This window comes from Melanotaenia boesemani, chromosome 17, assembly GCF_017639745.1.
Source record: "Melanotaenia boesemani isolate fMelBoe1 chromosome 17, fMelBoe1.pri, whole genome shotgun sequence".
Lineage (NCBI taxonomy): Eukaryota > Metazoa > Chordata > Actinopteri > Atheriniformes > Melanotaeniidae > Melanotaenia > Melanotaenia boesemani.
In genome coordinates this window covers 31,910,146-31,935,170 of record NC_055698.1, presented here as the reverse complement: position 1 = coordinate 31,935,170, position 25,025 = coordinate 31,910,146, and the positions used below count along the sequence as shown (strand labels likewise).

The 25,025-nt window shown below is 44.6% G+C and overlaps 1 protein-coding gene across 1 annotated transcript in view; it reads left to right on the top strand.

Moving 5' to 3' along the window:
• The first annotated feature begins 4,884 nt into the window (after positions 1 to 4,884).
• nfatc1 (nuclear factor of activated T cells 1) overlaps positions 4,885 to 25,025 on the top strand; it is a 66,305-nt gene continuing 46,164 nt past the window's right edge. The window contains exons 1-6 of the mRNA XM_042012551.1: positions 4,885 to 5,113; positions 7,304 to 8,345; positions 8,533 to 8,692; positions 15,681 to 15,883; positions 18,208 to 18,380; positions 20,312 to 20,452. Coding sequence (XP_041868485.1) covers positions 5,095 to 5,113; positions 7,304 to 8,345; positions 8,533 to 8,692; positions 15,681 to 15,883; positions 18,208 to 18,380; positions 20,312 to 20,452 — 1,738 coding nt within the window. The 5' untranslated portion in view covers positions 4,885 to 5,094. The remainder of the gene's footprint in view (positions 5,114 to 7,303; positions 8,346 to 8,532; positions 8,693 to 15,680; positions 15,884 to 18,207; positions 18,381 to 20,311; positions 20,453 to 25,025) is intronic.

The window sequence follows — 25,025 nt, the reverse complement described above, 5'->3', positions numbered from 1 at the left end:
TTATTTTTTCTTTTCCTGATGTTAAAATACGTCCAAGTATGTGTGCAGACCACAAGCTTCCTCATGTCTTGTAAAGCAGTCCTTGTCATGCAGTAAACCGGCCCGGCCACCAGACTTTCCTGTCCGTTACACAACCTCCATTCTTCTTTTATGTAAACGAGGCCGTGCAGATGTGATGGTGACGTGCTGTTTGCCTTGGGGAGCTGGCTATGCTGAGTTCCACGCCGGCTCGGGGACCGTTAGAGGCGTCCCTCGGCCCTGAGGGCTCCTCCCACGCCTGTAACCAGGCAACGGGCCTTCACAACGGGAAACAGAGCCGGGGATTCCGTCACAGTGGTCGAGGAAAAAAAAGGAGAACATTGATGGGAGACAGGAAGTCTGTAAAAAAGGGCCTCGAGTCACCTCTCTGATTAACAGCAGAAAGTTTGACCTCCCCACAGAGAAAATAAAAGGAATTTAAAGATAAAAAGAGGCAGATGTTCACTCCCTCGCTGCTCAGACTGATCATAATAGAGTTGATCGATGACATCAGCAGCTGGCGATGTAATACTTCAACACTCTGTGCTTGTGTTTACTCTTTTCTGTCCTCCAGTGTAGCCAGATTACTTCATGTCCCTCAGAAGCAGATTTTTGGAGCTAATTTGTGGTCAAACAGGCTATTTTTAATGTTTTTATTATTTCACATCAAGAAACACTTTATGAAGCAGCAGTCAGATGTGCACATGTGGCGAGGAGGGGGGTGCAAGCACAAAGACGTACAGTCACAACTCCTCTAGCTTTAATCCAGAAGATTTTTCCAAAACAAGCAGGTGATTCAGCAGCGGGGAAGCCAGCGTTTCTGGCCAGTCCTTCCTGAGCTCTGCTGGTTTGTGTTCAGACCCGAACCCAAAGCCAGAGCTGAAGCTTTAGGGTCTGAGCCCTGGAAAGAAAATCCAGTTCCACCTTTCTGCTTCCAAACCACGTCATTCCGGGCCGAGCGCTCACAAAGTTTGGCAGCGACCGCATAAGGGAAGGCAGATCGACAAAAATGTGACAGAGGGAGGGGGGCAAAGACCACCTCCAGCCCCAGATCCTTAACCCTCCCAGATCAAGATAAACCAGGCAAACTCTGGGAAAAACTGTGCTCCCAGCTCCCGGGTCAGACGTGTTTAAAAGTTTCCTGGATACCAGATGATCTTCGGCCTGATTAAATCTGAGATGTGATTGTGTCACTCATCAGCCAATGAGAGCGCAGCACAGAGACGTGGCATGTTGGTGACTCACTGGCCCATCTCAGCCTGTTTTCCTTGTTTCACTTCTTTTTGCATGGCCTCTTGACAGCTCTGTTTCCATGGAGACCATCGAAGGTCCAGATGCATGTCTCTGGTCCTCATCGGTCGGCTCATCCTTGTTTTGTGTATTTTTGGTGTATTGTTGTTTTTTGTGTGTTATTTGTTTTTGTTGTTTGTCGTTTGTTTAGTTGTTTTCAGTGTATTTTAATGTAGCATAGTTTTGAGTTTTTGTGCATTGTTTTTTTGTGTTTGTTTTGAACCTTGGGTCCACTCTGATTGGCTCTTCTGTGTTGCTAACGGACATTTTTTTTTTTTTTTTTCCCTGGATATGGTTCTGGGTCTGTCCAGTTTGTGGTGGTCTGTTACCACGGTGACCATCAAGCAGCACCAGGCCCAGCTGGACAAACCAGGATCCCCAGCAGCTCACTGACGTCCTAGTCCACGAGTCAATCAGCAGCTCAGCTATTTATTACCTGCAGACGGGTGGAAGTGTTTACTGCTGCACATGTTTCTGTTACACCCCCCACCCCACTAATACCACTTTGCCCCGTCACTGCTTCAGGCCCAGCACCCCCAAGAGAGATTTCCATGAGGTCAAAGGAAGGAGTGGGGCTCTTTAAAAGACTGGAGAGCTGCGTCCCTGTGATGAAACACACAGCTTGGGTTTCACAAGCGGCGTCCCTCCGTCAGATGCAGGAGATAACTTCCCAGCGGGAGAGGAGGGACCACTGATCTGGATGAGGGGGAGGGGGCATGCATGTCATGCCTCTGCAAAGTTTATCCAAACTGTTTCCCTGCAGCTGATCACTAAACTGTCAGGATTTCCAAGATTTTGTAAATAATAAAAAAAGACCCTGTGCATTGCTTCAGAAATTGTCTCCATGGAAACGTGGCTGTCAAGAAGTCGTTCTTAAGGAAGGGAAACCTGGAGAATCAGCTGGTCTGATGGAGGGACGGATCCTCCCCAGAACCCGGACCTCAGCGGGTCTGATGGAGGGACGGATCCTCCCCAGAACCCGGACCTCAGCGGGTCTGGTGGAGGGACGGATCCTCCCTAGAACCCGGACCTCAGCGGGTCTGATGGAGGGACGGATCCTCCACAGAACCCGGACCTCAGCGGGTCTGATGGAGGGACGGATCCTCCCCAGAACCTGGACCTCAGCCGGTCTGATGGAGGGACGGATCCTCCACAGAACCCGGACCTCAGCGGGTCTGATGGAGGGACGGATCCTCCCCAGAACCCGGACCTCAGCGGGTCTGGTGGAGGGACGGATCCTCCCCAGAACCCGGACCTCAGCGGGTCTGGTGGAGGGACGGATCCTCCCCAGAACCCGAACCTCAGCGGGTCTGATGGAGGGACGGATCCTCCCCAGAACCCGGACCTCAGCGGGTCTGGTGGAGGGACGGATCCTCCCCAGAACCCGGACCTCAGCGGGTCTGGTGGAGGGACGGATCCTCCCCAGAACCCGGACCTCAGCGGGTCTGATGGAGGGACGGATCCTCCACAGAACCCGGACCTCAGGGGGTCTGATGGAGGGACGGATCCTCCCCAGAACCCGAACCTCAGCGGGTCTGATGGAGGGACGGATCCTCCACAGAACCCGGACCTCAGGGGGTCTGATGGAGGGACGGATCCTCCCCAGAACCTGGACCTCAGCCGGTCTGATGGAGGGACGGATCCTCCACAGAACCCGGACCTCAGCGGGTCTGATGGAGGGACGGATCCTCCCCAGAACCCGGACCTTAGTGGGTCTGATGGAGGGACAGATCCTCCCTAGAACCTGGACCTCAATGGGTCTGATGAAGGGATGGAGCCTCCCCAGAACCCGGACCTCAACATTACTAAAGCAGTGTGGGATCATCTGGACACAGAACTGAACAAAAGGCAGAAACATCTAAAGAAGAACTTTGGAAAGTTCTGCAAGGATCCTGGAGAACTGTTTCTGAAGATTATAAGATATGACAGAAAGCTTCTCTAAGAGGGTTCAAACTGGGATGAAGCATAAAAATAAATCAAATAAATAAATAGAATGTCCATAAACTCAGCTGATTGGTCCAGAACTGGATAAGCTGATTGGCTGCTGCAGGCCTGTGAAGTATCTTCCCACCTCCAGGGATGGACATGCTCTTGGAGAGTCTTCATGTGACCATTGTCATCATAGAAAGCAGGGGCTTGCTGCCAGCTGCTGAAAGCTCCAGACTCTCCAAAGATAGAAACAACTGCCTGCATGCACTGAGGAGACAAGCCCAACAAGTACACAGCGACCGCAGAGAGTGGCCGATGGAAAACTCTATGAAGAATCTCAGTTCAGCGTGTCAAATGACGGGGTGCAGGACTTGATTTTTATATCATGACAGTATGGATAATTATGGCCTGCAGGAGGACAGGGAAAACAGTTCTACTTGCCTGTGCAACTACTAAAAAAACTGTTTGAGATCAGAAGGATTTGAGTGTTTCAGCTCCATGTTCAGGCACGTTTCACCTGCAGAGGCGCCGCTACCACCACATGCATCACGCACTGCATGTAGACCACCAAGAAACATTAGCAAGTCAGAAAACGTTAAAACTTTGAGTCATTATGAACATTTTTATCAATTTGGGCAAATTTTTATCCTTCAATCTGCCCATTATTTTGGCCAGTGGAACAATTATTCATAAAGACTTTAAAGACGAAGACAAATTTTTGAACCCAGCTTTTATTTTAGCTAACAGTACTTTATGCACAGACCTGTAATGGGGCTGAACTTAGTGATGGACAGTAAATATCACAACTTTTATTTTTTATATAAAATAATTAAACCCTAATATCACAAAATGCATATTTATATAAACAATACATAATATAGTAAAAGTTAGAACCACTATTGATTATATGAATGTTTGGTATTTTTTCTAGCAGGGCTGAAGTTTATCCAAGAAATTTATACCTAAGAAAAAAAGCAGAATATTTTTAATCTGTAAAGTTTGGCAGCAGTTCTTTAGAATATAACATTCGTGTTATAGTGAACTCAACCGATGGCTGAATGTTAATAATGAGAATGTACTTTACAAATAAAGACAACTGCACTGGCAAGAAAAATCTTTTCTTTGGGGTGCGGCAGCTAAGAGGGGCTAAGGGCACCCTGGTGGCTAGCAGCGGCCCTGCTCATCTGTTCTCTGAGCATTTGTCTGCACATAAATCGTGATTTTTGTGCAGCGGTGATGACTCCTATGTAGATGATGGACAGATGTTGGACATAAAGTGGGTGGAAACGGGAGATGTTCTCGCTCGTTAGGCTGGTGACGGATGAGGTGGATGCAGTGACATGGTTTCTCTCAGCAGTTGTAGGGGTTTTGTTTTTTTTCTGCACAAGGATGTTCAACCCCGAACTCAGAAGCCAAATTCTCTCACTCGGAGCCTCCAGGCTTCCCTGATCGGTTTCCTTTCCGAGGTGTTTTGACATGCGGATGCGTCATTGCGCGGAGGGCGGCGCGTCTCCGCCGGGGTGATCCCCGGGTTTATAAGCGCACCAGTTCTCTGTGCGCCGAAGCAGTGCGTCACAGCGAGCCAGCAGAACCAGGATCCCCCACAACAAAGTCCAAATAACTTATCTGAGGACAAACGAACCCGCTCTTTATTCATTTTATTTTATTTTATTTATTTATTTATTTTTTTTTAGTCCCAGCTGCTTTTCTGGCTTTATTCATTGGAGCAGTGGTGCCAGGGCGAGGGAGGACCGTGCGCAACAGCTGGGGAATATATGGAGAAGGGATCCTCGCAGTCTGCAGCTGCAACCACAGTTTAAGCTCAGTCGGGTTTTTTTGTTTTGCTCAGTAGAGAAAATGAAATCTGCAGAAGAGGGTGAGTTTGGCTTTTTATTCTTGTTCTCTCCAAGTTGTCAGAGTTTGATCAGAGAGATTTTAGATTCAAGTCCCAGCTCCACTTTTCCAACTTGATTTCTTGTTTGGAGCTCCACCAGTGTAAGGCGTGTTCGCGCGCCCCTCCCTGCTGATTTGGGCGGTGTGGGCGTGGTTCGGTTGTGACTAAGAAGTGTGACCAGAATAGTCCAAATTGAACCTGTGCTAATGGCTGACATGTGGGTTTTTACAGTGAGTGATTCAGAGGATGGTATTGAGTTGCCCCCACCCCCCTTAAGGCTGCCTGTTAGCTGCTGTGAATTAGTTTACATCCTAATTTTAGTCTCATTTCAGTGCATCACCACCACAAAACTGCAGTTTAAATGCAGGCATCATTTTCTTTTTATTACAGAGTCATAGGGAGCCTCACTGATGTCATAGTCTTTATGGAAGGGACCCCTAATTCTCTCTAATTTACATCAGAGAGGAGCTGTGGCGACTGCATGTGTCTGTCTCCATCAGCTCGCCCCGCTGTGGTTACAGTCGCCCGGCTTCATGCACCGTACAACCACAGCCCCCCTCCTGCTCCTCTGCCTCTGATTGTAACCCAGCAGGAAGCGTTGGTGTGCAGCCACGAGCATCCACCCCCTCCCTTCCCCTGGATGGGTGTAGAGCACCTTTACAACATGCAAATAAAGGCATGGTGGTGTCCCTGCTATGCTTATTTTCGATGGTCGTTGGAACATGAACATGAAACCGGCCAACAAAAGCATGACTGTGTTTTTTATGTTACAGTTTATGGGCTCTGTGTGCATTAACTAGAATAAATCTGTGTAGGGAGGGAAAAACTGACCTGCGGTTATATTTAGACTGGAGTTATTTTTGGCTCTGTCCCTCTGTTTCTGCCTTTGAAGAGTTTGAACCTTTTAAAGGTGGTTTCTGTTGCTTACCTGGGCATGCTCAGTGAGGAACCTTTATAACCTTTTCATCACGAGAGCCTCGTGTATAGGTGTAAAAGCAGCAATGCTAACATGTAGCATAGCAACACAACTGGGAGAAACTCAGCTAAAAGACTCTACCAAGCACTGGCATCAAAACCAAACACAGTTCAAACCCCAAGCAGTTCTATGGGAATGTAGAAAACATGAGAACAGCTCTGTCCACTTTAGAGCTTCTGCTAATTTCTCCACAAAAACAAGGAGTCACATGACAGCAGAGACTCTGCTGGTTCCAGAGACGTCTGTCTCATCACTGTGGGACAGAAACTCTGGAGCTAGCAGCCAGAAGCAGAAACCAGGTCTTACTGTTGCTGTTTATGGTGAAAAGTTTGATTCCAGCTGTAAAAACTCTGCTAATGTTTCTCCTCTGACTCTGCCTTTGTTTGAAATAAATTAACGAAGGTCCTGCTGGTTTCCATGGAGATGAAGGAGGTTTTATAGTGAAGGATGCACTCTTCCTATCATAGACTATCTTGGGCTTCACTTCTTTCTGGACCCTCATGGTGGTTCTAAGGTGAATGTGGGGCTATCTCTGGATCCTCCTTCTGTCCATCATCATCATCATCATCAGATGATGATGATGATATTTACTTGTGTACCACCTCTATTAAACACTCGGAAACCTGCTCGGGTTCACTTTTTACCTTCTACTGTAGCACAGTTCCTCATCAGATATTACTTTACTCATTCCCAGTATTACTGTACACATTCCTCAGATTACTTTACTCATTTCTAGGACTACTTCACTACTTCCTGGGGCTACTTTACTAATCCCACAACTACTTTACTAACTCCGAACTACTTCACTCATTCATAAAGCTGCTTTACTCATTCCTGGGTAAACTGAGCTGCTATTATCTGTTTTTCACTGAAAGTAGTGTGATTTTCTTGTAGGAGATAACCGTTTACATTTTCTACTGTGTTCCAGGTAAATTACTCTGACACAGTAACACATATCTTGATTCTGACACCTCTGTTGTAATCTCACATGTCTCCGCTTTCTGTAGAGACCAGGATGATACTACGGCCCTGGTAGTTGTGAAGATATACGTAATTTATTTTGGTTATGTCACTTCAGACAGGAGGCAGAAAACAGGTCTTTGGAGACGGTGATAGCTAAATCTGGTTGGGTAACTGTTCGTTGTGTGTGTGTGTTTGATTATCATGGTAACAAACTCAATCTCTTTGTCTTTCAGATGCATACGGCTATACGCCAAACGTCAGCCTCACCCTGCCACTGGGCAACCCGTGCCTCCCCTCTCAGTACCACAGCCTCCACTCCAGCCCCACTGTGTCTGCCTCGGTCACAGAGCCCCACAGCTTTGACTCCCAGGACAACATGAGAGCACCCGGCTACTTTTCATCCTCTAACATCCGTCCAAACGGGGCCCCAACCCTGGAAAGTCCTCGCATCGAGATCACGGCATACGGTCAGTTTCCTGAGGATGAGGTGGAGGAGAGCAGCCTTCCTGTTGCCAAGCGAGTCAACTCCATCGTGACGCTGACCCTCCCCAGCGCAGACGGTTACCGTGACCCCAGCTGCCTGAGTCCGGCCAGCAGCGTCTCGTCCCGCAGCGGCCTCTCCGACGCTTCCTATGAGTCCAGCTTCTCCTACAACTATGACAACTCGCCTCAGAACTCCCCCTGGCAGTCCCCTTCTGTGTCCCCCAAGGGCTCCACGCTCGCCCTTCCAGGTGAGGGTGGCGCCTCTGGCAGCTCTCCCCGTCACTCCCCCTCCACCTCCCCTCGTACAAGCATCTCGGACGACACCTGGATGGGCCTGCGCGGCTCCCGGCCCAATTCCCCATGTGGAGCGAAGAGGAAGTACAGCTTCAACGGCGGAGCGTCGAACAAACACTTTCCATACTCACCCAACCACTCTCCTGGACCGTCCCCTCAGACCTCCCCCCGCCTCAGCATCACAGAGGAGAGCTGGCTGCCCAACACCAACCAGTACACCAACTCCGCCATCCTGGCAGCCATCAATGCTCTGACTACGGATGGGGTGGCCGACCTCGGAGAGGGGATTCCTATGAAGGCCCGAAAAACTAGCCTAGAGCACAGCCCCACAGTCAGCCTGAAGGTGGAGCCCGGAGGTGAGGACCTGGGTTCAGGGGAGCTCTGTCAGGACGAGCATCCTGCAAACCGCCTGACCCTCAAAAAGGAGAGCTACTGCAGTGGCTTCCTGGATGTGCCGCAACACCCGTACTCCTGGTCCAAGCCGAAGCAGTACGTCAGGTAAGGAAGCTTTCTCTTTTGAATCCAGTTTAGGTGAATCTTTCCCACTTTGTGAGCTCCATCACCAGCTCTGGCTCGTCGCATGTGTCACATTCTCCACATTCTACCTTGATAAGGGTCTCTAAAATAAGCCCTCCTCCCTCCGTGTTAAGCTGACATGTTGGACATATTGTTTGGCCTTCGACAGCCCGTCTCTGCCAGCCCTCGACTGGCAGCTCCCGTCCAGCTCGGGTCCATACAGCCTGCAGATTGAAGTACAGCCCAAGTCCCACCACCGGGCCCACTATGAGACGGAAGGCAGCAGGGGAGCGGTGAAGGCTTTGGCAGGAGGACACCCGGTGGTTCAGGTCTGCTAAAACAATAATGCTCCTCCAGTTTTTCCCCTTCTCTCCTTTATTTTCACATTTTAAATAACACAGAACTGCACAAGAAAGTTCTTTAAACAACCCCTCCCCCCCATCATTTATCACTTCAATCATCACTAGTGTCTCAGGAGCGGTGGTGTGTAGCTCTGTGGGGTAAATGTGATGGATAGCTAGTCTTTAGCTGATCAACCAAAGTTTTCCAGGCATTTCTATCCCGTCCAGGAGGTTTACAATCCAGCCACTAAATGTAGTTTTATTCAGAGACTTTATCTGGTAAATCCACAATGATCCATGATAACAGCATTATTTATCACATTTCATCATAAAAAGATCACCATCACTACTATGTTGCTAAGAGACCTCTATTTAGACCTGGACATGATGATGAAGCCACTTCCTGTCAGACTCTCCACCAATCAGAGAGCTTAGATTGACGGTAACGTCCAATCAGGAGCAGCCAAAGATCAACCAGTGAGCAGAAAGTTCTATGTGTGTGTGAAGAGAAGAAAAATAATGCTCCTCTATGGCTGGAATAAAGCCAAGAAGACGTTTCTGATGCACGGTGGCGCCACAAAGCAGCTGAGCTGGAGTTGGTTTAGTGAGGATAGCAGGTAAATAGTAGCAGGAATAACTGGAAATGAGGAAAAAGTGGAAACATGGAAATAGTTTCTGTTGTGTGTTTGTTTCAATAACAATATTTTTTCTCCTGAAAGACTTGAGAGAACGATGAGATGAGAAAAGGTTTGGTCACTGTTGATCTGTGTGTTATTTCTACAAAGTTCTGTTAGTAATAAATTCTGCTTTCTTCTTCTGGTCGACCTTTATGCTGCTAAATCTATTCATACATTCATTTTACACCATTTTAGCCCCAGAATCTGAAAGCTGAGGCTGTCCTGGAAACATCACGTCTGCACCAAAAATAGCAAAAAATAGCGTAAATTTTAAGAGCTAATGGAGTTTTAAGGTTTAAACCCACACATGGTGCAGCCATCAGGCTCATTTTCACGCCTGCTCTCCACCTCGTCACTCATGTTTTTTAGCTCATGTGTGCTTCATGACCTGTTACGTTATTCAGAGATGTCACATCTCTGAATGGAATACCAAAGGTATGCTATTAGACGGAGCCGTCCACTCAGTCAGTTCCTGTCCAGACGAGGGTGACTCAGACTTTTCCATTGCGTTCTGGAGTGCAGAGTAGACGGTTACAAAGTAATGCAGCAAGGCCAAGCTTAGTCATGAGCTTTAACCACAGCCGATCTGGTGGTCGACAAATGTGGACGATGGGCAGATGTTTTTGTTATAAACCCCCCCCCCCCCCCCCCCCCCCCCCCCCCCCCCCCAAGCATTACCTCAGGTTCTGAATGAATAAAGGCTCAACAGTGAGGAGGCTGGGTGTCATTACAGCCTTGATCACATACAGAGTTTTCTGAATTTGGTAAGTTAAAAAAAATTATTGTTTAGCTTTTTTCCTCCATCTAGTTGGAAGAATTAGTGTCCTGTGTCTGTACAGCGTCTGATTCTAGCTGGTTAATGAGCTTCTGGTTATTTCTTTGATAAATCTTCTAACTTTGGTCAGCTTGTTTATTTCCTCTAAAATGAGGCCACTGTGGGAGGAGCAGCAGTGTTGAGTATGTGGGTTGTTGTCATGAAAACTTCAAATCTTTTTGGCTAATGCCAAACATCTGATTCTGCTGCTGACTCCATTTCTACATGAACTAGTTCAAATTTCAGTTCACACATTTTAAAATGAACTAGTTCAGTTCATAGTTCATAAGTTCACAGCTCTAAAAATGAACTAGTTCCTAGTTCTTTTCCCCAGGATGTTGCTGTGAGCTGTTACCCACAGAAGACGGCATTTTCCTGTTGTTGCCACTGATTCAGTCCAGGCTCGTAGCAGCTGCAGCTTTCACTCCTACAGTATGAAAACATGAGGAAAACTTGCTTGAATGGTCTTTTTTAATGAGGAATTATTAAACTAATTGAGGTAGGAAACAAAGGATGGACCTCAAAGTGCAAAATATCTAAACATTATTTATCTTTTCATTAAGTCACTTTTCAGTTTTTTGTGAATGTGTTTTTTTCTGGCTTGTTTATCCAAAGCAAAGTTCTAGAACTTGGGTCATAAAAGTGCAACATTCAGCCCAAAGGAATAAGTATAAAACAAAACAAAGAAAGACGTGTAGACCATATGTCTGCATCTGTCAAGTTTCTGAAAAGTGAGGGTTCCTCTTTCCTCAAAAGCTGCAGGTCTGCGACAGCTTCCTGCAGAAGGTTTTCCAGCTGCGGCTGTAGATGAAGATACCGGAGCTGCTGCTGCTGGACACCAGTCATACTTCTAGCGGGTAGAGGATCTGCTTTAGCCGCCGTTACAGAGTCTTTAGATTGTTTGTAGTGACATTTAGTTCACGTACCTTGGAAGGCAAGCCAGGTGCTTTGATTCGATGGGCCGTTTCAGGTTTGCTGTTGATGTTGTTGATGTCCGGAGTTGCTTCTTGACACCCGGCGGGAAAAGTTTACACAAAAAGGAAAGATTTCTCCCTCCTGGATCATCACTGACCTTTTCAGAAAATTATCTTAAGTTCTCATATGAAGATGCTGTAGTGTTCATTGAGGCAGAGGTGGTGCTGCTGCCTTCATTGGATTTTCCCTCCATCTCTTGCAATTTGATGACACATGCGCGGTGCGGCTCTGTGGTGGTGTGTTGCCAGATTTGATGTTTTCACCTTTATATTAAGGCCTGTTTACGTTGTGTTTTAGCCATGATTTTGCCTGGAAGGCTCCACGGAAATCCAGAGAACGCTGTTCACAATAACGTTCACCAGGCAGAAATACAGAACGTTCAGTTCACGTTCACCCAGAATATGAACCAGTTCATGAACCATTGTTCAGTGAACTCGTTCGGGCACAACACTGCCCCTAATGATGACAATCAGGAGACTGATTAGCAGCACCTGCTCCCGGGTGCAACCCATACACTCAACCTTGCTGCTCACCTCACAAATGCATTTTCCATTTAAATGTGGCTTCATTTAATAGAGGCTTTCCAGCAGTAGACGTTTATTTGAAGTTGGTTGACACCTCAGTTTGTTCTCTCACAAGAAAAGTATTTTTCTTTACACTATTTCCCCTTTAATAAAGAAATATGATTAATTTATAGTCATGTAGGCATATATGGAGCAGTTAACAGAAATGTTTCTGTGGATGACAGAACTTGTCCTCTGAAGCTGTGCTGGACATGTCAGTTAATTTGACTGCATTTCCTGTTAGTCGCTGGACAAAGCTGTAAGAAAACGACTAAAAGCGTATTGGGACCAGGACAGCTCAGTGGAGTCGCTGAATGGATGGAGAATTCTGACAAACTTCACACTTTTGGGTGGTTTGCTTTGCTTTCACACCTGGACGTCACGCAGTTACGACAGCTGCCCACTAGGGGGCGATATTCCCCGAACCGACCTCTCACCAAGAACATCCAGTTTTCACCAGAAGCTGTCCAGTGTGAGCAGCAGCAGAAGCAGCCAGATACCCCTCATGATGATCTACATCACTTCCTCTCTCTGGATCTCTAGATTGGTCCATTTGCTTTCACACTGCAAGCGAACTGCACCAGGATCCACTTACAAGAGAACTAAGACCCCTGGTTTCCAAGTGGACCAGAGTTCACTTCTTTGGTTCACATCGGACTGCCCCAAGCGAACCGTACTATCCATGGAAGTGGATCAGGCTTTGTTTAAGGCGGACCCAACAAAAACCACAAATCTAATGAGATTATGGCAACGTCGTAGAAACAGAGGCTCAAAAACACAGAATAGAGAACATAATGTATGCGACATGGCTATGAGGTTTGGTTTTTTTTCTTCCCAGCATGACGTAACAGCTTAAATTAGACAATGTTGGGTTGAAAGGTCAAACATCTGGCTGAAGCTGATGAATAAAACATCTGGAGTTCAGCCTCACGTCTGTTCACGGCTCATGTTTTAGTCCCTGAGAAGGTGCTAATGATTTAATGACAGGGGTCCGGGTTCCATTCGGCTGAAGCAAGCAGTGTGTGTTCTCCTTAAACCTAACCCAAACCTCCCCTCACTCCCCCCTGACTTTTTCTGCCAGCTACCGCCCCAACCACACAGACTTCCCTTTGTTTAGGAAAGTTCCTGAGTGTACGGCTGACATCATCGCGTCCTGCGGAGGCGGCAGCAGTTAACCGCACACGTTTCTGGCAGGCTGTGATGGAGATGTTGAAGGGAGGCTCAGCCAGGCAGCCCCATCTTCCTGACTTCCTGATTACACGGTCCACGCAGCTCGGCAGCGTCTGCCGGCCGACGAAGCCTCAGCAGCTCGTCCCGCCGCCCCCTCTGACTCAAACCCTGAGTTTATTCTGGAAGCTGCTGGTCTGCGGGGTTGTTCTTTTTCTCCTCATCCAGCATCAACACAGTTGAAGCAACTGTTTTCTGTTCTTTCTCAATGCCATCGCCGCCGGCTGGCTCAACCACACCCACCCTCACTCCTGCAGAAGGCTAAGCTCACCACAGTAACGGTTCATTCTGCACTCTGGTGTTCCCTCTGCTCAACAACTGGAGTTTGGTTTTATCGATTTAAATGTCATTATTTTTGAAAGTCCTGTCTCTTTTTGGCACTAAATAAAATTCAGATTTCTGCACAAGGACGCAAAAGCTGCTGTCAGACTAAGGGAAGACTCCATGTTTGTGCATGCTGTAAAAGCTGCTGGGGTCGTCCTCGATCGAGTCCTGCCTCGCGCAGCTGGAGTCTCGGCATTCCTCTTGTGGGTGATAATGCGAACGAGGGAGGGGGAGGCTGCATTTCCAGCATCAAGCTGCCAGGGTGGAGGAGCGGTGGATTTACATGACACTGATTTAATTGCATCAACAAATCATAACTGTTTGCTGCGGCTTCTTAATAAAACATGATTTAAATCAAAGAAAAAGAAAAGCTAACAGGAAATGTTTCCCTTTTTAAAAATGGCAGCTTAGATTATTTCTTGTGAAGTGATCAAATTTGAGTATTTCTATTTGTCTAGACTTTGTTTCTGATAATAACCCAAAGCAGATCATCAGTAATCTGTTAGTAATTAGATTTTGAGTGTTAGCTTGTGAGCAGGCGGCTTCTCTTCATCGCCCTCCTTCCTGCTGCCTGAATAAACAGCATTGCTAGGCAGCAACCCATTTCCTTACACAAATACACAGGCTCTTAACCCTGACAGGGATCCTCCTCTAAATCACATGTTGTGCCTCCTCAGTCTGAGCCTTTCACTCTCATTGTGGCCGCTGCTCGCCTCGAGTGCTCCCATTATGTAAGTGAAAGCTGTGGTCTTCATTTCAACATTTCCACACAGATTGTTTCATCTGACTCTCTTTTGCAGAGTGGCTTATAATTAAATGGAGATGAATGTCTGCGTCTGACACTAAGAAGGATGCTGAGGTGTACAAATTGTTCAATTTAAAGCATTTTGCCTTCCAGTTTGTCTCATACAAACTCAATTTATAAATAAGAGGAATTGATAACATTGAAAACATTTGAAGTCCACAAAGAGAAAACAGAACATTTGACTCTGATATTACACGATGCTTTAATTCATGCCTGATAATTGGAGATAATTCAATTTGATATAATTGAGTAGAACAGGAAAACTTAGACTGGCCAGTCAAACAGAAGCAAGTTTGTTTGACTAAAGAAAAGGAAAATGCACGAGTATTCTGCTCCTTTTTCACAAGCTGACACTTTGGTTTGATGCTGTACAACAGCACCTTTTCCCAACATATTTTTACACCTGTGTTAACAGCAGATTACAGTACCAAACTTCAGAGCTGATAGCAGCTTACTCTGAAATATCTACATTTCCCTCGTCTGCAGTTCGCCCACAGACGGTCTACACCAAATTCTCTCTTAGGATCAGTCTTGTCATGACTCATGTGTTGAACCAGCCCCGGTTCTTAAAACATTGTACCACAAATGGAAACCTTGAGGTAGCCAGCTGATGGTGGCAGAAGACACTAAATCAGTCATAATTCCTCCACAGATTGATTCAATAACCCTGTACTTCACTGTTGCTCTATTCCTCCATGTTTACGTTTTCTTAGCTGTATAGAGAAGCTGTATAGTTGTGTTGGATAAAATAAGAAGCCTGCACAAGCTGCCGGGAAAAGTTAGCTTAGGGGGGTTAGTGGTCAAGTCTGAGTTAGTACAAGTTAACCTGCATCCACCTAGACTGAACCAGGCAACTAGAAGCTCCTAGCTGCTGGTAGTTGGCCAAGTCAAGCAGTGGAGCAGCTATTAGCTAGCTGCTAGCTAGCTCCTCATTATTCTGGGGGAGCTGTTGCTAGCCCCCACTAGTCTCCAGCTAACTCTCATCAGTTGTGTTAGTGAACTCGCATAGCCAAGAAAGGAACAGGCAACTTGTAGCTTCTAGCCGCTGCTAGTTGGCCACTAGTAGCTGCCACGTTTCCAGAACTTGGAATTTATGGTCTGTGTGGACAAAATGCAGCCTCAGATCAAGTTTGGGCCCCCTGCCTGCAGTTTGGGTGGCTGAGGTCATACCTGCTGGAGGCGTTTGTTAAGCAAAATGTACGGACGTCTGGGACCCGTTTAGAAGCTGTGGGTCGAGTCCGCCAGATAGAGCACATCTGTCCTACCTCCAGCTCTGTCAGGCTGGGATCATTTTGCCGATTAACATCAGCCCTGGGGCACCTCTAAGAGCTGTATTTGATACTGGTTGGGTAGAGCTGGACCACACTTTTCTGAAACAATGCCTTTGTCTTGTCACAAAGCGAGCTCACAAATCACAAAACTGCACGCTGTAGGTGGTTTTTACATCTCTCTGGAAGTGGTTGCTTCAGCTACTGTACAACACACAGATCACACTGCTAGTAGATAAGATGAAAATGGTGAAAATAACAGGATCTTTTAAGGGTACTTTGATTGAAAACCATCACACTGAAAGTCTAACCTGTTTTCTTAGCTCCACGGCTACATGGAGAGCGAACCTCTGACCCTGCAGCTGTTCATTGGCACAGCTGACGACAGGCTACTGAGGCCCCACGCTTTCTACCAGGTCCACCGCATCACGGGCAAGACAGTGTCCACCCCGAGCCACGAGGCCCTGCACAACAACACCAAGCTGCTGGAGATCCCACTGCTGCCAGAGAACAACATGCGGGCCATGTGAGTACAGAGAAACCAACTCGGCTAGTAGATGTTCGGTCTGACTTTCTCTGAAAAACTAAACATTTGAAACAGAATAAAATCCAAGTTCACATCAAGTCTTGGTTCTACGTCTAATCCTTCTTTGAAGGTGAACCAAACACATCTTTTGTACTTATTATTACAAGAAATACACTATAAAAACTCATTGTAGTGAGTAAACACCAGCTGCTCTGCAAAAAAGTGTTTCACAGTCCTCATATTAAAATCTCAACACGGACTTTGTTCCCTTTGTGCTGCTGAACCCCTCCCGATTTCCCAAACGTCTGCAAGTATGCATGACTGCGTCAGGGCTGGGGTTTTGAAAGTGGTGCCCTCTGTACACAGATGGTGGCTTTCTCATTTTATAAGCATCAGAGATCAGATTTCTGTGGAAGCTGTGGGCTGCTAACAGGGACGAAGGGTTTCTGTGTGAGCTGCAGCATCCTGCTAGCATCAGCACTTTCTAGGTCTTAATGGATGTAACACAAACTGGAAGCTCCTATATGAAGCTATCTCAGCTTAGGATATAGTTTCTGTTTTTTTTTGTTTGTTTGTTTGTTTTTGTTTTTTCCATGAGAAGGTGAGAGGTTTGTGGGGGTTTTAATCATTTTTACATGTGCATAATAAAGTGGTGCATGATACAGGCACTATTATATTCCAGAAATAATTACTCATGGTGAATTAGAGTGGAAAATGAGGTGGTTAAATTCTTTTTCTGCTAATAAATAAGTTTTTAATATTGTGCTATGAGATGCATCATAAACAAAATTAGCTTTTTTTATTTTCTTTGAATCTGCAGAACACCTACGGATTCAGTATGTTCACACACCTCATATTCCAAGAATTGGCTATTTGTCGAGTTTGTTTTCTCAAGGTTTCAATGAAAGTTTAAACTTTTATTGGAAAACTGTTTGACTCTTCAGCTGTTTTGGATGAAATGAGAAGCTAACAAGCTAGAAGGCGAAGTTAGGTGGGAACTAGCAGTAGCTCCCCAAACCTAGCTGTTGTACAGCTGAGCAAGCAGCTAACCAGGGGAGGAGCACGAGGGGTGACCAGAGTGGTGCTGGCCACCGTTGACTGGACACCCCAGGTATCACTTCAGGTGATTGGCAGTTTACTGGAAGAGGAGGACAGACTCATCTTTCCAGACCTGCATGGATCACCAGTATCACTACATCAGTTTGAAGTAAATTTTAAAGTAGTTTCCTAATTAATCATTCTTTAAAAATATTGACATGTGGCTTCACATTTCTAGAAGAGATTTTCTATAAACCTGATGTTAGCATGAAGCTACGTAGCAGTGCTATAGATTATTAATGTAAAGATGTTTTATTTGTCACATCTCTCTAATGTGACCACAGTTATCAAAGCGTTGTGAGAGATAGGAACACAATCATTTCCTTTCTTAGTGTATGATTCCCCTGATAAAGTCTTGCCCACCCTCGGCCCCCATGTATAAAGTCTAGCTCCGCCACTGCAGCTAGCTAAGTCAGATTATCACATCCATTAATCTCCATTTACTGTTTTAAAACTGTAATTCTGAGTAACAGAGATGGCTTTAATTGGTGCTTATGTAGGTAGTTAAGCTGCTACAGGTTTGATTTAATTTTGTTTTTACTTAAATTATTTGAAAATATCTGCCTGTCTTTATGGGATTTTCTTCTTTTCTAAATGTTCTTCTCAGGCACTGAATGGACGCCTCATTCTGCATATGCGTGGGCAAAGAGCTGAACAGCTGGGGTCTTTAGCATCCATACCTGATTGCTTCACCAGTGGAGCAGACCCTGGTGTCTGCAGAGAAGAATGTTAGGGAGTGTTCAGATGTGTGCAAAAGTTGACATTAACTAGGCTTTGAGGAATGCAGCATCAAGTAGCACGGCCATGGAAGTGCCAGAAACCATTTGAAAAGCTCAGAGTTTAAAACGATGAGAGGACTGCATACAGGCAGAGAAGGGTCTGATGAAAACAGCTGGAAAAACCTCTTACAGTCTTTTCTGGGTGATAAAATTAGTATAACAGGACAGGAGTCGTCTCATAACTAACACTCCTGATCTGATGATTGTTTGTTGCTATGCAGCCAGAATAAAGCAGATGCATTGAGGTATAAAGCTCCGTTGGTGGTGTTAATCTTCTGCTGACATGACCACAGCCTCCCCTCAGGATCACACTGATGGATTCCAGAGACACTCACTTTTTGATTTGGCAGCAGAACCTTTTAATCTGCAGCCTGATTAACTGTAAGATTACATCTGTCATGAACGCCAGACGCTGACCGACTCTCCTTCCTTTGTCCTCACAAACAGAATCGACTGTGCAGGAATTCTGAAGCTGCGCAACTCTGACATAGAGCTGAGAAAGGGCGAGACGGACATCGGTCGGAAGAACACGCGTGTGCGGATGGTTTTCAGGGTCCATATCAACCAGACCGGTGGCAGAACGGTGTCTTTGCAGGCTGCTTCAAACCCCATCGAGTGCTGTAAGTACATCTTCAAACACGGTGATGAAGCCATGTGACCTGGAGTGGCATTTGAAATAAAATCACAAGACCGAAAGATTATGGAACTGAGTTAATCAGTTAAGCCTTTACCTCCATAAAATAAATATTACTTTATTTAGAAGATAAAGACTGAGGCTGCTTATCTAATAATAAAATAGAAAAATGTCCTGCATTGACTGATAAAGGTGATGATGATGAGACGAATTGAAGCCAAACGTTGTTCATGTGATGTGAGCTTCATTTTGATGTAAGAGTATTTCTCTGTGTGAATGATGTTTGGCCTTTACTCAGTAAACTCCATTGATTCTCTGCTCTGCACTTGAGCTGACCTTTCAGTGGACCAGGATAAACTCCGGCATGTCGGCCACTTTGTGCGGTTCTGGCTGCTGCCATACAGATTAAGTCTTATGAAGTAAATGAAAGACAGTAGTTAAACCATGGTCTTAACCCCCTCAAATAAACCATTGTTAGTTTCTGAGTGACTGCCACAAAGCAGCTGTTTTTGACCAGATTTCAGATTGTGTTGGAGACGCAGAAAGATGTGGAAAAGACTGAGAATCCGAGTCTCATCAAAATCAGAAAGCACCAGCCTTGAATTGAAACAAGATGATGTTTGTAAGAAGCAAAATAAATCCAGATTTTTTTTACAGAATCTGTTTGTATGGAAACACATTGCTGCCAATATAAAAGCCAATATAATGAGAAACTATACAACATACAGGTTTGGTGTCAGATCATAACTCAATATTTTTTAACAACTTTGAAATAAAAACTTTTCCAAATTTTCACACCAATCATTTAGAAAAATAATAAATAATTATTTAGCTTATTCTAGTCTCAGTTTAAGAAGCTTTTTAATTGTTTCAGCATTTTAACTTTCAAACTAGTTTTGAGAAACTAATTATTTTGCAATAAAAGTTTAGTATTCTTTAATATTTTGTCAGTATTTTGAATGGATATCTAATTTTTAAGGTTGAAAAAATAAAACTATTCTGACTAACAGGTTCATTTTCCACCTCAACTTTGGAAATGATCAGATTTTATTTTCTTTTTGATTTTTGCCCAAAATAACAACTTCTTATATTTTTATAGTTACTAATATTAAATAAATAATGATTTATATACATGCTAATTATAATTTCTTTCAGGGAATTGAGCATATTTCTTTTTATTTTGTTTAATTATTCTGTGAACAACAGGTTAACAAACTAGGTTTTAAAAAGCACGCATTTTTATATGAATTATTATGGAGAAGTGTACCTAAATGACAACAAATCCATTATACGATCAACATTAGTCCAGTTTATAATAACTGTGTTCAGAAAAACCAATTAAAAATAATGACCTAAATAAGGAAACCAGCAGATTAAATCTGAGCTGTACAGGGCGACAGTGGAGAGGAAAACATCCCTTTTAACAGGAAGGGAAAAGATGCTATGCTAATACTGAGACGTCCCAATTCATTTTCAGATGGTAGTTATAAAAAGTTTAAGTGATTATTTTCAGATATTAACCGTTCTTTTTTGTGGAAATGGACTTCCGTATTTTCCAGACACCTGGCCAAGACATCAACATCATGTTATTCTGAACAGAAATGGTATTTTGTAGCTTAATTATTTTGAATGAGGAATGAGAGGAAAGGTCAAAGTAGGGAATATAAAAAGAGAAAGTAATACTGATTGAAATAAAAATACAGTTTGTGGAACCAAAGATCTCCCAACACACCAGCAGGCTTCCTGTCAAAGAGAGGAGGATTTCAGAATAAAAAACAGAGGTTTTCTTCTTCACGAGCAGCTCTGTGGAAGCTGCGTAGGTTGTGATTCAGCCTCGGTCTGGATGCTCAGGTCTGCATGGGGAGTGGGTGTGTATTAGCTGAGTGCTGAGGCTGGTTTCTGGTTTCCCTCCCGCAGCCCAGAGGTCGGCCCAAGAGCTGCCGCTGGTGGATAAGCAGAGCCTGGAGACGAGTCCCGCCCCCGGAGGGGAGATGATGCTCCTGGATGGACACAACTTCCAGCACGACTCCAAAGTGGTGTTTGTGGAAAAGGCTCAAGGTAAAGGAAGAGGCCTTGGTGTGTGTGTTTTCCTCTGTGCTGCTGGAGAAACCCCAGGACTGTTCTCTCCTCCCCGTCAGACGATCCTGGACTCTGCCAGAGTGCCACATGTGGTGCACATTAATGCGCTGTATTTTTAACCCAGTTGATTTACATTTGCAGAAGTTTCCATTGCCTGTTCAGTGCAGGAATGGATCACAAATGCAGCATGTGTTGTGTGTGTGTGTGTGTGTGTGGCTGTGCACGTGATGGATGCAAACACTTTTATGTGTGTCTCTGTGTGTGTGCCATGTCTCGGTGTTTGTTTGTCTTTTCTTGCTTGAAGCTGCTTTGGTTTGGAGGCCGAGGCGACTGCTCCCAGATGTTGATACGAGGTTTACAAACAGTAATTTCCTTGATTAGCTTTAGCAAAGCAACGTGAGGTGCAGTTGGCTGAGCGGCGTAAACATATGTGATGCTATCAGAGCGGTGACTCATTCAGAAGAAGAGGGAAGCCTTTTCATTGTTCCATCTGTGAAAGGAGGAATTCGAGGCGGCCTGCCTCCAGCTCGCTACAACAGAGACGTGAGGTTGTTTATCGCGGCGAGACGTTGACCTTTGGCCCTCTTCACAAACTCTTTGTTTAACTCTGATGCCTTCAGAGTAAACATGAAAACCTGTGGCTGATAGAGTTCCTTTTAAGAGCTTTTCTCTGGACAAAATAAACATTCTTCAGGAGAGATGCTGGACCTTTTTGGCTGATTCCTGCTGCCAGAATTGACAGCATACAAAATAATGTTTGTAATTTATGATTTAATAGAAAATCCACCATTGTGTTTATAATGATTATTTGTACCACACAGAGGGGAGCATCCTTCAAATGTCTGTTGGGAAGTTGGCAGCTTAGTGGTTAGAGGTGGACTTCAAGGTACAAGAGTCCCAGACTGGCGACGAAGGTGACCTACCGGGTCCCTAAACGAGGCCTTTGTAATTATGAACTCTGATCCTCGCAGTGATTCCTGTTTCTGTGTTGGTGTTGGAAAGCTGAAAATGAATTGCCCATCTGGGCATTTATAGCTTAAATTGTCACCGGTCTCAGGTGTGTAGCTCTGTTGGGTAAATTGGGATGATAGCTTGCCCCTTAGGTCATAGACATGGGATTTATGGCTCTTTGAAGGGAGCCGGATCTTGAGGAGCCGTTCCTTTCAAAGAGCCATTCAAAAGACTGGCTCGTTCTCACAATATCTTACAAAGTTTCACAATATATAAGAATGACAAACAATCAAAATATGTATCTATATAAAATCTACTATACAAGATAAAAAAATCATAGGAAAAAGTGGGCTTGGCGTGTGTATACGTGTGTGTGTGTGTGTGACTGTGAAAGATTTTGTTGAGTGTTTTTATTCTTATTCTTAATCATGTAAAGAACTTTGTGTTGCCTAATGCATGAAAGGCGCTTTACAAATAAAGTTTGATTTGATTTGATGAAGGCAGTGTCAAAAATTTGTATATAAAAAAAATGTAGGCCTGTCGCGATAAGCAATGAGTCAATTAACTGCACGGTAAGAAAAAATGAGCGCGATAATTTTCGTTTCTTTTTTTTCCCCCTTTCTATCTTACTTTACCATAGACTGTGTATGACAACAGGTTTCGCTGTGGAGCATCTCGACTGAACGCTCTCGTTTCTTGCGGAGTGATCTCACTCGACTATCTCTCTTACTTGACAGCAGCATGTTGAAGCACGAGGCCGTGGTGAACCTGTACGAACCGGTACGCCGCATTTCTTTACAGGGCTACCAACTCTCACACATCAGCCGTGAGACTCGTGGCTTCTCACACTAAACCTCCAATTTTCATGCTGAAAAACACATGAAGATGCCGGCTAATCGAGAGGTTCGGGAGGATTTCCAGTGGGCCGCATTACTTTTGTGGCGGTGTCCCGGCGTGTGTGACAAAAGATGCAGCGTTACATCGCAGCAGCGTTTTTTTTTTCTATTTTTTTTTTCTAGTCCTGTCTGAGCCCATGTTTAATATTTTTTAATTATGTTTTTTGAAGAGCAATTTTGTTTACAGAACACAGACTTTATTATCCGTCATACTTATTGTGTTTGGTTGTGTTTGGTTAATTTAATGTTAATGAGACTGAGAGTCCGTTCTACTTATTGTTTTTGTTTTATTTAAAATTTCTTCCAGTTATTGTAAAATGTTCTTTAGAAATGAAAGTTTATTGATCTTTGAAAGGATGTACGTGCATTATTATGGCATTGTCATTATATTGAAAATGGTTATAATCGCTAATATTATCACTTATCGCAATAATTTCTAAGAAAATTTATCACACATGAAAATTTGTTATCAGGACAGGCCTAGCCGCAAAAAACGAGAACTTTTTTCTTGAGGCCACGAGAAGAAAATGACGTCATTTTGCTCTCGCGCATGTGAATAGGGACGGCTCTCAACACACCAGCCGAGCAGAACTTTCTTCTTGTTGTTTGGCTCCGAGAAGTGTGATTGGTCTGACATTTTAGGTGGGCGTGGTTAACGCTGAAAAGAATGAAGCAGAAAGTTGTGGCTTCCGCATTTCACCTTATGCGAGGTTGAACAGATAGTTCCAATGAACAGCTGGTCGAGGTGGTGAGAAAGTATGTAAATGTAAACAAAAGATTCGGAATTTAAAGACACAGACACCACACTTTACACAATCCCGCCCCATCGCGGCGAAGCTTCTCACAGAGGATGAAATGAGCGGACCAATACAAACTTTTTCTTGTTATTGTGGGCTCGAAAACAAGAACAAACTTATTGCTTCTTGCGGAGTGTGTAACAATCTGTACTTTAATCTGAGGTGAGAGTAGGACACCACAAGACATGTAGTTAAGCTCACCGGTAATATGTCCCCCAAAGTGCATAAATCCCCCCAATGTGAAGCATGTAGAGGGGGAATCACCCCCCTTTTGAAAAATGAATTTCAGGCCCTGGAAGATTCTTCAAATTTTGGCTGCAACCTTCACCAGACGTTCACCGAATATTTAGACAAGTTTTCTTCGCAACGATCCACCAGCCTGGTAGCTGTACATGTCTGCAGCTGGAACAGCCTCTCAGTTCATCAACACCAAACAGTCATCAGTGTTTTTGTGATTTTTTAGTTAAAAGAGTAACGTGCTGAAGATCCTGTTAAAAGTCAGCCATTTCTGCTGGGGTTCAACCGGCTAAAGCCTTCATTTCCCTCCCAAAGCCACACAGGACAGAGCCATGCAGGAAGGATTGGCTGCACAGCTCCCCCTGCACAACAGCCTGGGACCTGTTCGTTGTAGACCGAACAAATGTTAGTTTAACATTAACACAATGTTAAACTAAGACAGTTGAAAAGGACCAAGAGAATATAAATTTGCATCATATTTTATAGGTTTCTTGATTAAAAACACTTTTATATATAATTCATTGACAGATCAGTTTGTTTATTGAGCTATTTTTATATTTCTGTTCAGCTGAGGCTGTCCTGAAAACATGTCTGGATGTTGACTGGGATTAAAAGGTGCAGCTTCTACAGGCAGTTTTACAAAAATAATAATTAAAAAAAAAAAGAAAAATCAGATGACAAAAAATGGAAAAAATGTAAGGAATTTTAAAGATAAAATTCAGCCCATCTCCCTTTCACCCCTTAAAAGAAAATCTCATCAACTAAACTGATTTTATTTTAAATTCTGTTTTGTGGCGACAGAGCTGAGATTCTGTGGTCCTGTTGGTTCTGAATCCGACTGTCTTTAGGACCATGCGCAGCTCCAGATGGGTGTGTCCCCTTGTTTTTGATGAGGGTTTCCCCACGTCTGGCACCAGCTTCAGATTCCTGGGCAATCCTACCATGGAAACACCCTGAAGCCAGGCTTCCACAGCACAACCCCGTCTTTCCTCCATCCTTCCACCTCTCTATCCAAACTGCCTCTATGCCACCAGCTCTCAGTTCATTAACTATATGAGCTGTGGCTTCCCCATGGATCTTCTGCACAGCTGCTCTTTCTATAAACAGATAGGAAAACAGATACAGTAGAGACGTCTTTACTCTCTGGTGTGAAGCCATTCACATGGTAACATACAGGTGAAGCAAAGAAATAGAGGAAAGTGAAACACACTAGATACTTCATGCACATTAACCAAAAGATAAACCCAAAGAGTTGGATTTTGTTGCCATAAAGTACAACAAGCTGAGGTAATGTGACACTGACAGATGCTAATGCACACATCCTGTAATTGTGTTTAAAAGAGAGGAAAGGAAATTTTAGAGCACATACAGTTTCATATTCCTGTTGTAGTGTTTTTGTTTTGCCTCAACGTGACTCATGCTGAAGAAAATCTCTGTTTCCAGTTGAGACCCACATGAACGCTGTCACCTGCACCCAAACACGGAATCTGAAACAGTAATCACATGTCAGCTTTGCTTGATCTCACCTTCCCGTCCCAACTGTTTCCTGCCTCAGTTGTAATAACCACGATAGCATCGGTTCAGTTGTCACTCCTGGTTCCAGCCAATCAGTGGTGACATATGACCGCCCGGCCTCAGGCTGCAGACGGCGGCCTGTAATTCGAGCCCAAC